Genomic DNA, 16106 nt, shown 5'->3' with positions numbered 1-16106 from the left:
AGAGCCCCAGGCAAACATAGGTTTGCTTTTCCTTACCTGTAGATCTGGCCGAGGGATTTTCCAGCAAAATTCTTTAGTCCCTCTTTTCCTGGGGTCAAAATCCTTTGTTTTACCGATTCCATTCTTGCAAAGCGTGGTGTCGGCTCTTGTCAGATTTAAATAGAAATCGCTAGGAAAGGGGAGAGTTGCGCATACTGTCTTAATCGCTTACGGTAGTTGTAGGTTTTTCTTCTCAGCAGAACGGTATCGGTGTGCCTCTTGCAAGAGTGCGAGTGAGAGATGGGAGGGAGAGTGAGAACGAGAATACAACAGAATTGCTGCATGCAACCCACGGATTTCCTAATAGGAGAGTTGGTAGACACAATCAGAAAGTCTCATTGGAAGGGGAGGATCCGGTGGCAAAGGGCGCACGCAGTGCCATGGTATTTGGGCGGGTGCAGATGAGTCCTTGTCCTGGAAGTCAGTCCACTGGAAAACAATGTAAATTCCCGGTTTTGAAAGCCTTGTTGCTGTCAAATCTTCTGCCTTTTAAACGTGGGCGGAAATACCACAGAACCCTTGTGTAAGGACAAAGTCAAAAGAATAGTACTTTTAAAAATGGTGCCTTTGCGGTAAGGAGCAGAGCAATTCCAAAACTCGTGGGAGCATCTTAGGTCTCAAGTGAGCGATACTGCTATAGTTTTTCCTCCTTGCCCACGATCTCCTCCCATCACGCCGGCGCAAACTCCGCTCTGCGGTAGAGTCGAATTAAGATGGAGAAAGCTTGCTGCTCTGAGGACGTGAGTAAATAACAGATACACTGTTCTGATTTGGGCAGCGTCAGGGAAGATTTTGTTTTCAGCACCGCTGACAGAGCCCGTCTGGGCGCTTCGCGGGAAAATGGTTCAGCACCACGGACAGAGTAAGTTTCAGGAAAGGGGGAGGTTTTTTTTGGCTGGCCAGGTTGCCAACTTTCTAGGGGAGCTGGGAGGATGGCCCTGACCAAGGACTATACTGGGCATCTTCAGGAATGGATGCTATGGAAACCAAGTGAGAAGATGTCATCATCGCCAGGGTTTGCAGGGAGCATGGTGCATTTAGCTCTGCAAAAGAGAAAGACTTTATTAAAAATTGACAAGTTACTTCTAGTTTCCTATGTTTTGCCCAGCACGCTGATGCCATCTCTGACAGTGCTGCAGGGAAGGAAGATTACAGCACATTTTACTTATGTTTGTGTTATTTGGGGCACCGGGGCTCCCTTGAATATAAAATATATGTATACAAAGTGCATAATTATATTGTTCCTGTGTTTTGTTTTAACCCAATAGGTAAGAAAAAAAGGAAGGAAGAAAGGAAGAAAGAGAAGGAGGAAGCAAGAAAGAGGGATAGAGGGAAGGAGGGAGGCAGGGGAGGGAATAGAGAAATAATAAAAAAAAGAATAGTTTTCCTGTGTTCTTGGTTAAATAAAAGACAAGCAGTTTAATATATATTCCTTGGAATTGTATGCTTCTTCACTTAACTAATTTTCAGCACACTACTGAAACACCAATATACTGATGAAATTTGTGGCTATACCTTGTGCTTGTTAACAAATTATCACTGATGATATTTTCAAGATTTATTTAAAATTACTTATAATCTTTTAAAATGTAATTTTTATTTTGTACCATCTTCTCCTAAAGCAGAACTACAGAGAGAAATTCATATAAGATATTTGCTTTCACATATATAGGAATAGCATCAATGAATCTATTTCATTAAGCAAAGCAAGAAAACAATGCCAGCTTAATGTTAATTATTAATGCATTTGACATGAATCATGAACCTCTTAGATGAAATCCAGGCAAATAGTTACAAAACAGATTGTCCTTGAAACACATTCGCAAAGTCAAAATCCTTGGATTTCCTTTAAGCCAACAGGGGGAGTAGATTTTTCTTAGGGATTCTGTTACCATATCTCAGAAGTATGGATCTAAATACAGGATCATGTAAGAATATTACCCAAATAGACCAAATAATACAATGAATATGCATACACTGAATGGATAGCTGAAAAAATTTTCAAAAGTAGCTAAAACTACCATTATTAAATTTAATATTTATCAAATTATATTTTACTATGAATTATAATAAAGAAAAGGATACTGGCAGCATCTTTCTCTTATTTTGTTGTGCATTAAAATATATATTTCTTATTACAATACTGAACAAGATTTTTCTAAAACTCTGGAATGCCTCAAAATAGTATCTACCCCCAAAGGTGATCAACTGTAAAAAGGGGAAAAAGAAAACTCATTAAAATACCTTCTTCCAAACAAAAGATTCAAGCTAGTCAGGACTTGACTCATCAAGTGTTTTTCAAAATATCTAAGTTTTTCAAATCTTTAGTGACCAAATTCATTAAATTAAATTTAATTCATTTAAGGATATCCATTATTTTGAAATTCCAGAAAGTTATATAAAAAATAGAAGTCAAACAACTATCTGTGAAGCTACGATGGTGACATAAAAATGATTTTTCCAAGCATTCCTGCCTAAGTTTCACCCGAAATGATTAGAGATCTAAACCACTGGCAAACTTGATTGCTAAGTCATATGTGTGTGTGTATATATATTCATATATACATATATATATATATATATATTCATATATACACATATATATGAATGATACAAATCCAACAGAAAAGCATTGTTTGTAAAGTAAAATAATTACATTCACCTCATTGAAATCAATGTCATTTGGCTCTCTCTTCCATTCTCTTGATAAAAGTGTGTGTTTAAATCAGAATTACTGCTAATATTAATTTATTCATACTAAAAATATTTATTTAGTGCTAAAAATTTCACTAGGTTCTGAGGCTGTTCCCTGAAAGATCTCACAAGCTGCATGGGAAATAGACACATAAATACAATGACAGATACTTCTGGGTGAAATTGGACAAGTTAAGTAACCCAGCTTGGGAGTATAAAGTGTACAGAAAAGATTTCAAGAGGTGATATTTCCTTGTCTGTCTTAAGACTTGTAGAGAAACTTAGTCCTGTAAAAATGATGACAGCCCAGGAAATTGGGTGGGGAATGATGGTGGCACTTGGGGAGATCCCAGCCAGAGGAGACATCTTGAGCAAAGTCATAAACAAGGGGAAAATATTGTATGTGAAAAATTATAAGAATTGTTACTAGGCTACAATTTAGGCTATTCTTAACAGCTACACCCAATATAAGAGACATACATTTAGATATTACTTACTTATCCAACATATTTTCTTCATGCATGGTCCCCAAATCCAAACACTGAATATGTACTTTTGTGACCTTACTTTCACCAGATTTATCTTTATGCAAGGAAATATTAGTAGTTGTACATATGGCATTAATTTAGGGACATTGTAAAAGTCTTCCATTCTCTGGACACCTTCCCTTACTGTTAATATTTTCCATCCAATTTTAGCCTTAAGTTACATTATTAGGCAATTCTTTCTCTGGTAGAATTGTCCCCTTTATCTAAGCACTCTTAGCAATAAAAGGAGAAGGTTTCATTGACTATAACTAACGTGTGTAGTGTTATAATTTATGAATGACTTTCATTTACATTATCTCATTTATTCTTTGAAATGATTCTTCAAAATAACTAATTTCATTCCCAGTTTTTTTTTTATTCCCAGTTCATTGAGGAGGGAAATGAGATTTAATGAATTGCCTGAAGTCATGCAACCAGTGATGAAGAAGCAGCATGGGTTAGAGTAGTTTTTCACCATTTAAGATTTTGTTAAAATACAGATTCTGATTCAATAGCTCTACAGTGGAGCCCAAGATTCAGCAATTCTAACAAGTTCAGGGCTGCACCCGTAGATCACGATTTGAATATCAATGGTGTAGAGTATGAAATGTGAAATCAGCCGACCTGCGTTTGGGTTCTGGTTCTGCTGATTAGCATCCCTGCAACTTTGAATCAATTACTTAACTTTAATAAACTTTAGTTTCCTTATTTGTACAAATGAAGTCTTGTAGTAAGTGATCTCCATCATCCCTTCCACTTATAAAAGTCTATGACTTTTTCATTAATTTATTCATTGATGTAGAACAATATTTTCTTCATTTCTTCCACCCTAAGATTTTTTTATTATATTTGAACTAAACAGCTAATAATGAACTGAAAAAAAATGCCAATGATATAGAGAAATATGTTCCTTTCTGAAAGTTCTATTTTCTTACATATTTAAAGAAGTAAATTTATTGTTTGTGTTTTACTGAGTATTTTTAAGTTTTATAAGCAATTGCTTAAATAATTGTCATCATAGTATTCTTTGAAATTTACATACGTTATTACCCAATAGCAATGTTACGTTTGTATTTGTTTATATCTTTGTGGTAGGAAATACTTTTGAGAGATCATTTAAATGTCTTGCAAATGTTGCCCTCTGGTGGAAGGATATGTTATTATTTGAGAAGCAATTGTCTTTATGTAATTAAAACTGTTTTTCTTTCTTTCTTCCTTCCGTCCTTCCTTCCTTCCTTCCTTCCCCCTTCTTTCCCTCCTTCCTTCTTTCTCTCCTTCTCTCCTTCTCCTCCTCCTTTTTCTTCCTCTTCCTCTTCCTCTTCCTCCTCTTCTTCTTTTCTTCTCTTCCTCTCCCTCCTCCTTCTCCTTCTTTTTTGGCACTTGTTAAATTAAAATCTACACCTAAAAATATGAAGCATCTTCTGTGGGCAATATGTTTGCAATTACCTGACCAAATACTAAATGTCCTTAGAAATAACTTGGTTGTCTGGGAGTCCCTCAGTTAATGAAAGAGTCATTATAAAGAAACTTCACTCTGTTAAGATTTAGAAATGACATGGTAATCATGGGGTAAAAGTGGGTTAATGTTTTCAGTCCCAATAGAATAAATTGTGATAATTTTATAAGTATTTTGAAATAGTTATATAAGTTTGATAAGTTTCCTTTCTAATCACCAAGTATGTATATATATATATATATATATATATATATATATATATATATACTTAAAGGCATTATAATTAAGGCTATTTATAAATCACTGGTAAGGTGTTTTTAAGGCAAATTTATTTCAAAAAATATTTATCAGCAAATATTCACTCAACAGATATTTACACTCACTGTGGGTTAGGTTCTCTCTAAGGTGTAGTAAACCAGTTGATTCAGCACAGTTTTATAGCTTTTCATAACAGTTGTACAGCGTGCACGTTCCTAAAGAGAAAATTGCTTTGGAAAGGTTTTTTATAGTATGGCTTTATTTGACTTTGAATACTTAAATCAATGTTCATTCTAATTACACCCTTCTTTCGGGTTGAGGCTGTACAAATAAGCTCTAGGATTCATCTGTGACTTTTTTCTTACCAAGGGTTTTTAAGTGGACAGATTTTAGTTCAGCTTTATTTGACTTTGCAGTGTTATCTTCAGAGACATTTCCAAGAAATTATGATTATACAATTTCTTGAGAAACAGAGATAGAAGAAATAATTTAGTTTGTCTTACCCACATCTGTGTACATAACTCAGTACTTTGCACTGCTATATTTAATGGCCTAATATAAATTATCTTTTGATTTACCTGTGATCTGTCTGATTTAAAATTTGGAAGTAGGGAGTTCTAAATAAACTGTAATCTTAAGTATATACATTTAACTACCAAAATACATGTATATAGTCATATATGTAATGTGTCCTTTTTGTGTGCATCTTACTCTTTATAATTTACCATTAGAAAGATGTATACATTTTATTCCGTTTCTTTCTTTGTGTACCCAAGGGGAAAAAATTCTCATTCACTTACACAACATTGTGCCTTAGAAAAACCCAAGTGTTAAAGTGAATGAAGACCAACTATTGCTCTTCTAATGCCAGAAAAGTATTCCTAGTTTTGAATCCCACACTATATACATACAGCAATGAGATAAATTACAAAAGGACTTTGAAAGTATTAGCCTCTTTAAACTCTCAAAATTTTTTTTTCTTAAAGTAAAAGCTGTGATTGTATAAGAGAATATTGGGAAAAAGTTAATAGAAAAAAGATGCAACTTGTAAAGAGAATTAAAGAAATACATATTTCAACATGAAGGAGTCTAAAACAGAGATGACCCTGAATTAAGGTATTTTACAGACTAATAAATAGATTAAATGGCAAGTTCTTTGGGTTTGATGAAATATTACCTAATTGAAATCTCTCTCTCTCTCTCTCTCTCTCTCTCTCTCTCTCTCTGAGTTCTATAGGGATGCTATTTTGCTTTCATCATCCTGGGTGACTGATTCCCTTGGGTACCATTATGCTTATCATTCCAGATTATGGAATATGGTATTCCTTGGAAGAAAGCATATAACATTATTGAAATCACCCACTTGGCTGCAAACACCTAGAGATTGTCTGTTTAACTTCTTCACACTGTTATCTAAGTCATGCTGTGAGAGGCAGAAGGTAAAAAGATTTCATTTCTAGAATTTTTAAACTTACCCTTTCCAGAGTAAATATCTGAATACATAGTTTGATAATAGGATAGAATATTTAAAATACAGAATATTTAACTGCTATAAGCATACTCTATTCATAATTTTGGAGAAGGAACAACAAAAATGTAATGAAATGCAAAGGCAGCTATAAATGTTTTCTAACTGCTGTCCTCTAGTGATCAAGCAGAAAATTTTCTTTGACCTAAAAAGGCTAACCTACAGCTGGTTGATTTTAATTATTTGAAAGTCAGCAGGAAAACATGCTTGAAATAATATTTATATTATATGTATGGCTTTTTCCCTAATACAAAGAATAAAAGGGCACTGATAAATCAGGATTGAATAACTGTGCAATTTACACAATTTTTTGTGCCTGTTGGTGGGGTTATAATAACAGTAAATACACCATTACACCGTGGTGAGAACCACAGTGGGTAGGTTTTATTGTATAAAATGGAGAGGCTGTGGTCATTCACTGAGACTCTGGATACAGAGTGCCAATACCTTTGGTCATTCATTGTGGAGAAGCAGAGTCAGAGCTCTTATCAAACCATACCTGAAACCTGCCCTCTAACTAGACTGATCTTCCAAATTTTTGAGTCAATGAACCCCATTTAATTAATACTTAAGCCAATTGGAGTTGGAGTTTCCATTACTTACGACTCAGAGTATTTTGATTTATCACCTTAAAAGTATTTTATGAATGGATAAATGGATGAATGGAAAAAGGATGGATAGACAAATCCAAGGTTTAGAATATAAATTAAAAGTATTGGAAAGGGGGAAGGGTCATGTAAGAATAATTATAGAACAAAATATTAGAAAGGCAGAACGGGATAAGACAAAAGATAGCCTTAAATTTCAAGTTAATTCAATTAAATGTTTATTAACATTGCTAAGTCATACTTACATGCTTTTACTGGATACCAGGGAAGAAGAAATAAATAAGACACGTATCTTGTTCTTAGAGACTTCAGATTTTAATTAAGAAATTCAGAATTTTTTCTTATGTATAATTGGGAAAAATATTAATCATGAGCAAAGAAATGATTTTATCAAGCACAGTATGTTCTTAGAAGTTTATCAGGCAGCGTTATGATAAACTGTGTGGAGAGAAGATGAAGGTAAAGGGGTCTCAATTCAGAAACTAACTACTGTAACAGTCTATGTGTGAGCCAATAAAATATTTTAAAAAAATAGTCTCCTTTCCCCTATGATCATCAGACTTTTAACTCATTCAGGAATTGGGGAAAAATTATCCACAGACACGTAGATTGTACAAAAGAGCCATCATTAGAACACTTGTTTAAATCAGTTTGAAAATTATGGACTCAAATGACATTGGGAGATTGCTTCTGTGAGATAACCTAATTTCTAATAAGTATATTTTATTTCTGCCTAGCCCACTCTCCTGTTTCATCACTGGCATGACCCCAGACATTAAAAGAGAAAAATTAGCACATTTATTTAGTGAGTGGAGAAAAGGAAAACGTCAATGGCAAATGGCATCAATCAACAGCCCTAACTCTTCTACCCTTGGGCCCTTCACCATCTAAAAATTCCTCCTCGGGACAGATGCAGCTAACAATGGATCTGAGGTGACTGACTCCTTTTAGAGTGAGATGACTCAGGAGCAAATGAACCCCCCATTCTTTAGCCACTTGTATTATCCTTCTAGGGATAGTCCTCAAGGTTGAAATGAGTCTTGAAACAATATCAGGACGTGCAAATTGGGTGCAAATCAACCCCGATATTTGCATGGAGCTCAGCTTTCTTATAGTGCTTCCTATCCCAGTGGCTATAAGATCAGAAGAGGGGGGCTTCTCTGGTGGCGCAGTGGTTCAGAGCCCACCTGCTGATGCAGGGGACACGGGTTCGTGCCCCGGTCGGGAGGATCCCGCATGCCGCGGAGCGGCTAGGCCCGTGAGCCATGGCCGCTGAGCCTGAGCTATGCAACGGGAGAGGCCACAACAGTGAGAGGCCCGCGTACCGCAAAAAAAAAAAAAAAGATCAGAAGAGGGTAGATGGGGAGAGGAGAACAATTTTCAAGAGTTCATGACTTCATATTCTAGGGAGGCAAAATGTTGGTAATAACAGAAATTAAAGCACTTTTCTACCATAGCAAGTAAGACAATACAAACATATCTCTAATGCATTATACATTTTACATTTAGTTTAACTTTTATTTTATCAAAGTGATATATGAAACTAGATTTAGAAGTCAAACTTTTTTTTTTAACAGCAGCAGTCCTTTGACTCATTTAACCTACTGAAAATTCTTGCTACTAAGAGGTACCACTTTTGTGGAGAAGATTAAATGAGTGTGTGTATGTGTGTGCATGTGTGTGTTAAAGGATAAGGGAGTCCCTGGCATAGAATAAGTAAGTACTATATGTGTCAGCTATTATAATCATTACACTGATGTTGGCTGCTGTTCAATTTTTGACATCTATTGACATCCTCTTTTGAAAGATGAGGAATTAATTTTAATTCTGCTTTACACTTCTCTTTCTCTTTCTCTCTCTCTCTCTCTCTCTCTCTCTCTCACACACACACACACACACACACACACACACTTGCTATCCCCCATTCTCTCACTAATTTTATTTAAATAAAAATGTAATGTTAATATACCAATCAAAATAATAATGACAAGCAACTCTCACAGAATCACACAGTTTAGTGGCAGAGTTAGAATTCCACCTCAAGCCATCCACCTCTCCCTGCTCACAGCCAAACCATAGGGCTACCTTGCTTTCATTTCCTTTCTTATATACCATTTTCTTTTCCCTAGAGTTCATAACTGTATCTTGCTATGTGTTGATGTTGTTTTATTATGTTTCTATATTCCTGTCATTAATCCATCTCAAAACATACCAAGAGAACTAAGTTATCTTGATATAATCAAACTCATCAGGGAATCTATTAGTTTCTTTTTTTCCCCTGGATACATTTTTCCTGGAGCTTTCTGCCCTTCAGTCTACACTAGATTCTTTCTAGTTCTGTCATATAGATGCCAACCTGGAGTCCTCAGTCACCATCATTCTGGGGGGCTTTCCATCTCTCTCCTGTGTCACCTTCTTGCTTTCTGGATCCTATATCCTTCCTGGATTATATACTCCCACAGTTTCCTGAACCAGGAGCCTGTTTATGTATATAAACAGGGGCCTGCTATTTATTTATTTATAACAAGTCTTGTTACTTGAAACTCTGCAAATGTGAAAAATGATTTTTTTCTACCTTCACACTTGATTGATAGTTTTGCTTCTATGAATTCTAAGTATTGATACAATATTTTTTGATGGCATTATCTCATTGTTTTCCATCTTCTAATGTTGCTATTGGGAAGACTAATACTATTCTGATTCCTGAAGCATTGTGTATGTTGTTTTTTTTTAATCCTTCTCTGGAACCATTATGGTACCCTATCTCTAGTGTTCTGAAAACTTAATAAGGGACTTTTTTGTTGTCTTTGTGCTTGTCACTAAGAGGCAGAGCCTTGTATGTCCTTCAAATCAAGAAACATTCTTATTTAATCTTCCTCATAATTTCCCTTCCTCCTGTCTACAGGAGTTCTCCAAGCTTTTTCCTGAAGAAGATTAAACATCTGGTAACCAGCATTCTAGGAGATGAACTGAGAAAGGAGCTGGGGATAGAGTCTTACTATTCAGTATGAAAACTTTCATTTTTCCTCCTGACTTCAGTAAGGCATCTTATCTCACCCCAGACCTCAGCTACACCTCTGTCCTTGAGGTCTGGGAGTATATGATCACCCTGCAGAGATACATTTCAATATTCTTCCATGATAGGTGAGATCCATTTGCTTGTCTGCTGGTCTGTGTAGGCTGGGGTGGGTCTAACTCCTCTTCATATACAATTGTGGCAAATCATCATTTTTCAAGCCTCAGTCAACCATCCTGTTTTCAGAGTTACCTGGTCATTTCAATTCCCAAGCTTTTCCACAGTTCATGCATGAATTAGATGAGTTCCTTTTGGCTTCCACTGAAAGGCATTTAGAAATCACCCTTCCCCACTCTCTAGGTCACTTTTCATTTGTCTATCAGGTTTCCATTGTCTAAAAGCTGGGTAACATCTTCTAAATATTGTTGCCTGGTGTCCCATTCTCTTTTTTCTTGGGGGTTTATAGCTTTTTAAAAAATTTTTCACCATAATTTTAGTGAAACGTTTGGAGAAAATGAACACAAAGTATATGTTCAATTATCCAAATTTAACTGGAAATCAGTGTCCATTTTATATTTAAAACAAAACTCAGCTGAAAACTTATGTCCACACAGAAACCTGCACTTGAATGTTTTTAGCAGCTTTATTCATAATTACCAAAACTTAGAAGTAATCAAGATGTCCTTCAGTAGGTGAATGAATAAACTGTGGAATATTATTTACATACAATGGAATATTATTTAGCGCTAAAAAAACATGAGCTATCAAGCCATGAAAAGACATGGAGGAATATTAAATGAATATTACTAACTGAAAGAAGTCAGTCTGAAAAGGCTACATACTGTGTGATTCCAATTATGTGAAATTATATGACATTCTGGAAAAGGCAAAATTATGAGACAGTAAAAACACCAATGGTTGCCATGGGTTATGGGGTAGGGGTGGGTTTGTGGGGGAGGGATGAATAACTGAAGCACAGAGGATTTTTAGGACAGTGAAAATATATCATGCTGTTGGATACATATAAATATACATTTGTCCAAACCTATAGAATACATAAGACCAAGAATGAACCCTAAAGTAAACCACAGACTTTGGGTGATTATGATGTGCCAATGTAGGTTCATCAATTGTAACAAATGCACCACTCTGGCGGGGGATGTGGATGATGGAGGAGGCTGTGCATGTGTGGAGCTAGGGGGTACATGGGAAATCTATATAATTCTCCTCAATTTTGCTGTGAACCTTAAACTTCTCTTACAAAAAGCCTTAATTTTTTTAAAAAAGAAATCCCTACCTTTACTGTGTAAAACTCGAAAGAGGGCCCATGTTTCTCTTTTTTAGGCATAGATAAAATACAACATTCATCACAGAAAAAATTCTAATGTCTGAGCCTACACCAGTTTTAAATTTCCTCATTGAGATCAGAGTTAGATGATCTCACGCAGAATGTTAAAGTATCTCCTCTCTAATGAAGCCTACTTCTCCATCTCCATCTTAATGGTTCTCATTCTTGCTCTATACACACCAAGAGCACAGGCCAAGTGTGAGGGCCTTTTCACTGGCTCACTATCATACTATCCTTTAAAACTTTTTCTTTGTTCTAGATCTTAATATTACCTAAAAATATCTTTTCTCCTGCTTATCTGTTTTAGTTTCCTGTTGCTGTGGTAACAAATGAACACAAGCTTAGTGGCTTAAAACAACACAAATATATTTTCTTTGAGTTCTGTAGGTTAGAAGTTGGACACAGTTCTCATGAAGCTAAAATCAAGATGCCAGCAGGACTGCATTCTTCTAGATGCTCTAGGGGAGAATCTGGTCTTAGTTTTTCGTTGTTGTATGTTTATTTTAAAGAAACTGATGTTTATTTTCAGTCAATGGTATTCCATTTTTCTGTGGAGGAGCCCGTGGAAGAAAGCTTAAGACCACTTAGTGGTCATTCCTCCTACCAATTCAGTGTCCTGACCAGTGGGAGCTGCAGACCAATCCCCAGTGGCAGGCTGAGCCCTGCAGTCTTCCCTAGGGAACTGGTGAATAGGCACAGAGGGCACCTGTGCCTTCAGATGCAGGGCCTGTAACCTCAGATGGAGTGGCAGTAAATTCAGGGGCTAGAGTGTTACAAACACGCTTATAAACAGAGTGTTTCTTTTTTAGTGTACTACACATTCCAACAAATTGGAGCACTCTTGCTAACAAAAGCCCCATTCTCTGTTTTTCTGCCTTTATTTTCGCTGTTACTCTCACCCTGAAATTCCTCCTGGGTCACATCCTTTCCAGCAGCAGCCTACACTTCCTTTTCAATCTCTTCAGGATTCTGTACAAGTAGAGATAAGGCACGACCTCTCATGGGTCCTCACGTGGTACCACACATGTAAAGAGCTTCCTGGGCCAGTGTCCACCACGTCCAACCCACTGTTGTTGCAGAGGATGGCATGTCCACATAGTGCAAAGAAGAATCTGTTACACAGAGCCATGGCAGACAGGTTAGCATAAGACAGCTCTATACGAGGCTAGTGGTCAGCCCTGGGGTCAATAACCACCAGAAGACGTGGTTCCTGGAAGGCTCCTTGGATCTGATTAGTGAAGCTTCCAGAAGCAAAGTGGCCAGCAATAAAAATGGCTCTGGTAGCAGCAGCAAACTTCAGCCCAGCTCTGTGGCTAGTGTTCCTGGAGGATACGACACTGGTATCAGCCAGATTTTCAATGGCAACAATGGTACAAGCCATCAGAAAAAGCTTCTCCCAGGTCCTCTTCAGATTTATGATGTAGATGTCATCCCCTATTTCCTTTGTAGGTGTATATTTATTTGGAAGTCAACACTGGTGCCACCTAAGTACATTCCTGATGCAAGAAATTTGAGGACATCCTCCTCCTTCATTTGCAGGATAGCAAGGGCTCCAGACATTGTGAGAGTTTTCCTTTAAGTTATGATGTAAAACCAGGACATTTTCATATGAATCCCTGCTTGCATAGCACAGAAAGGCTCAACAGGTTTTGTTTTGTTTTGTTTTAACATCTTTATTGGACTATAATTGCTTTACAATGGTGTGTTAGTTCCTGCTGTATAACAAAGTGAATCAGCTATACATAAACATATATCCCCATATCTACTCACTCTTGCGTCTCCCTCCCACCCTCCCTATCCCACCCTTCTAGGTGAACACAGAGCACCGAGAAGGTGGGGTTTGGACTACGATTTGTTTTTCCGAGGAATGTGAATGGCTTTTGCCCCTCTCTCTTATGACATTTGGCTCCTAACTGGATCTTTGCTTACCAGTCTGTGCCAGTCTCCAGTCTGTTTTTCACACTCCGGTGGGATTCATCTCCCTGAAGCAACAATCGGATCATTCTACTTGCTTTAGCACAACCTTTCTGAACTTCAATCTCTTCAAAGAATAATTTCCCAGTTCCTCCTGACAGTTGCTCAAGGGTCAACAACTGGTCTGAATCTACCATTCCAAATCAGTTTCCCATGTTTCTTTTTTAGTGTACTACACATTTCAACAAATTGGAGCACTCTATCGCTAACAAAAGCCCCATTCTCTGTTTTTCTACCTTTAGGCTCACTGTTACTCTCACCCATAATATCCTTTTTCCTTGCCTTTCGTTCATCAAGGCCCAACATTATTCATCATTCAAGATCCAGATCAAACGTATTCTCTTTAATTGAGTTCCTTCCTTTATCATCTCACTGGAAATTGAGATCCAGCCCTGACATTGGCAGAAATGTACAACCTTGAAGAAGGTAATTAAACTTCATCATGCTTCAGTTTCTGTATCTGTTAAATGTAATAAGTTATATCTACCTTTTGCATATTAAATTAGTGTGTGTAAGCCATCACTCACAGTTCCTGTCATATAAGTATTTAATACATGAGAGTGATTATTATTATTAATCTATACTTTTATATGACACCTATCAGTTTCTGCCTTGCAGTCTTTGAAGATGGATCCCATATTTGCATCATGTGCATTTTTCATAACTCTTGTCAAAATATCTGACAAACAGTATAAACAATGAATAAGGTTGAATAACTAAATAAATCCTCCTAAACTTTATTACTAGGCTCCCCTGTGGCAAAGTGTACTGTATTATTTCCCTAGGGCTGCCATAACAGGTTACCACGTACTGGGTGGCTTAAAGTAACAGAAACTGACTCTCTCATAGTGGAGGAGGCTAGCAGTCCAAACTCAAGGTGTCAGCAGGATTGGTTCCTTCTGTGAGGGGGAAATTGTCCCATATCTCTCCTAATTTCTAGTGTTTGGTGGCAATTTTTATAGTTCCTTAGTGTGTAGATGTGTCCCTCAAATCTTTGCCTGTATCTTTACATTGCTTTCTTCTCTGTTTCTCCGTGTCCTCTCTTATTACAAAAAAAATCAGTCATTGGATTTAGGGCTCACCCCAAATCCAGAATGATTTCATTTCAAGGCCCAAATAAGGTCACCTTCCAAAGTTTGGGTAGACGAGTTTTGTGGAAACACTGTTCAACACACGACAAGTATGTACAAGGCTCCTTCCCATTTACAACAAATTGTAATCAAGAACATAAATTCTAGCCTGACTGCTTAAGTCCAGGCCCTGTCCCACCCTTACTGGATTGTGGCTTTGGTTACATTACTTAGCTATACCCAGTTTCAGTTTCTGCATAAGTGAAATAAGGATAAATAATAATATCTACCTTAAAGAGTTTCTATGTAGATTAAAAGAGATAAGCCTTATAAAGGACTTAGTATAGCCCGGTTGTTATTAATCAGTCAATAAGTCTTGGTTTCTTCTTTTATTTATTTATTTATTTATATTGGGTAGGTCTGTCCACCCGGAAAGCTCACTAGTCCTCCCACTTTTTACTTGACTAACTCCTTCTAAATATTTGTGTCTCGGCTTAAGTGTCATTTCTTCAGGGAGGCATTCTCTGATATCTCAATAGAATCTAATAGTCCTCAATCCCTTTTCTCATTCCTCATCACAATTGTGTAATGGCTGGTTAATGATTATGATCAAATAGTAATTGAATACACCTTAGCTAATTAACCTTTAGTATCTGACTCCCCGTGGAGAACTCTCTTTAGATTGATACGACTCAGATTACCTGGTATTGAATCCTGGCTCCTTCCCTCTTCCTCCTTGGGTGAATTCCTTAATCTGCTCAAGTCTCAGTTTCCTCATATGAAATGGCTGTAATAACATTACTTACATCAAGCAATTGTACAAATCAAATGAGATCCTGTATGTAAAACATACAGCTCACAGTGCCTGGTATATCCAAGTGCTTAAAAATGGTTATTTAGTATTGATATTTTTTTCAGTTTCTGGCATCTAGTTGAGGAAGTGAATGAATTAATACTGAATGAATGAGCCAGGTTATTGTCCAAATCTAGGAATACAACCTGTGCAGCAGAATAGTGTGGCAATTTAATATGCTCCTATGACCTTGTCCTCATTAGAGATTTTCTCTAACCAAAGGAGCTAGAAAGCCCAAGGGAAGAGGTGCCTAACACCTCTGACCCAAATAATTTCCTCTATTATAACTTTTACAATCCCATTAAAACCAGAATTTAAAACATAAAAGGTCCATAGAATCCAATTTGTTTCTAGCCCTAGGGTGGTCTCTTAGAGATGGACAAAGACTTCTGGGAGGGCAGTGAAAAAGATCAGCTAAGGCAAGTCTGGGTCCTTAACAGGTGAAGTGTGTCTGGAGGCAACAATGCTTTAGTGTGAGGAGGGATAGAAAGTCTTCAGGACTTTGCAGCTTTTAATGTGCTTCTCTACAGTCTAGGGGAAAAAAACAATGTTATATGGACATTAAGAAAAGCAGTTTCAATATTTAAAAGAAAATTACTCACTACCCTAAGAGTAAATTGGTGTTCTGGAATAAATATGCCCATTGGAAAGCAAGCAATATTTATTTCTGCATTGTTTACACAGCAGAAGAGAAAATTTAGTGGCATAACTTTGCAACCAGAATGAACTGGTTTG

At 36.8% G+C, this 16106-nt stretch overlaps 1 protein-coding gene and 1 pseudogene across 2 annotated transcripts in view; both read right to left on the bottom strand.

The window, feature by feature from the left end:
• Positions 1-122, bottom strand: part of SLC17A6 (solute carrier family 17 member 6) — a gene marked incomplete at both ends in the record, with an annotated part of 37015 nt that extends 36893 nt beyond the window's left edge. Inside the window, one exon of the mRNA XM_081239304.1 lies at positions 37-122. Within this exon, the coding sequence (XP_081095430.1) occupies positions 37-122 (86 nt within the window). The remainder of the gene's footprint in view (positions 1-36) is intronic.
• Positions 123-12048: 11926 nt separating this feature from the next.
• On the bottom strand, positions 12049-13034 carry LOC308619754 (small ribosomal subunit protein uS2-like; annotated as a pseudogene). The gene is made up of 2 exons: positions 12368-13034; positions 12049-12237 (listed from the first exon to the last, which is right to left on the bottom strand). The product of its transcript is annotated as a small ribosomal subunit protein uS2-like (transcript).
• Positions 13035-16106: the final 3072 nt, after the last annotated feature.

This window comes from Mesoplodon bidens (assembly GCF_964165515.1).
Source record: "Mesoplodon bidens genome assembly, chromosome: 7".
NCBI classification, from domain to species: Eukaryota; Metazoa; Chordata; class Mammalia; order Artiodactyla; family Ziphiidae; genus Mesoplodon; species Mesoplodon bidens.
The sequence above is the reverse complement of the archived record's forward strand: the minus strand, read 5'-3'. Positions and strand labels throughout refer to the sequence as shown.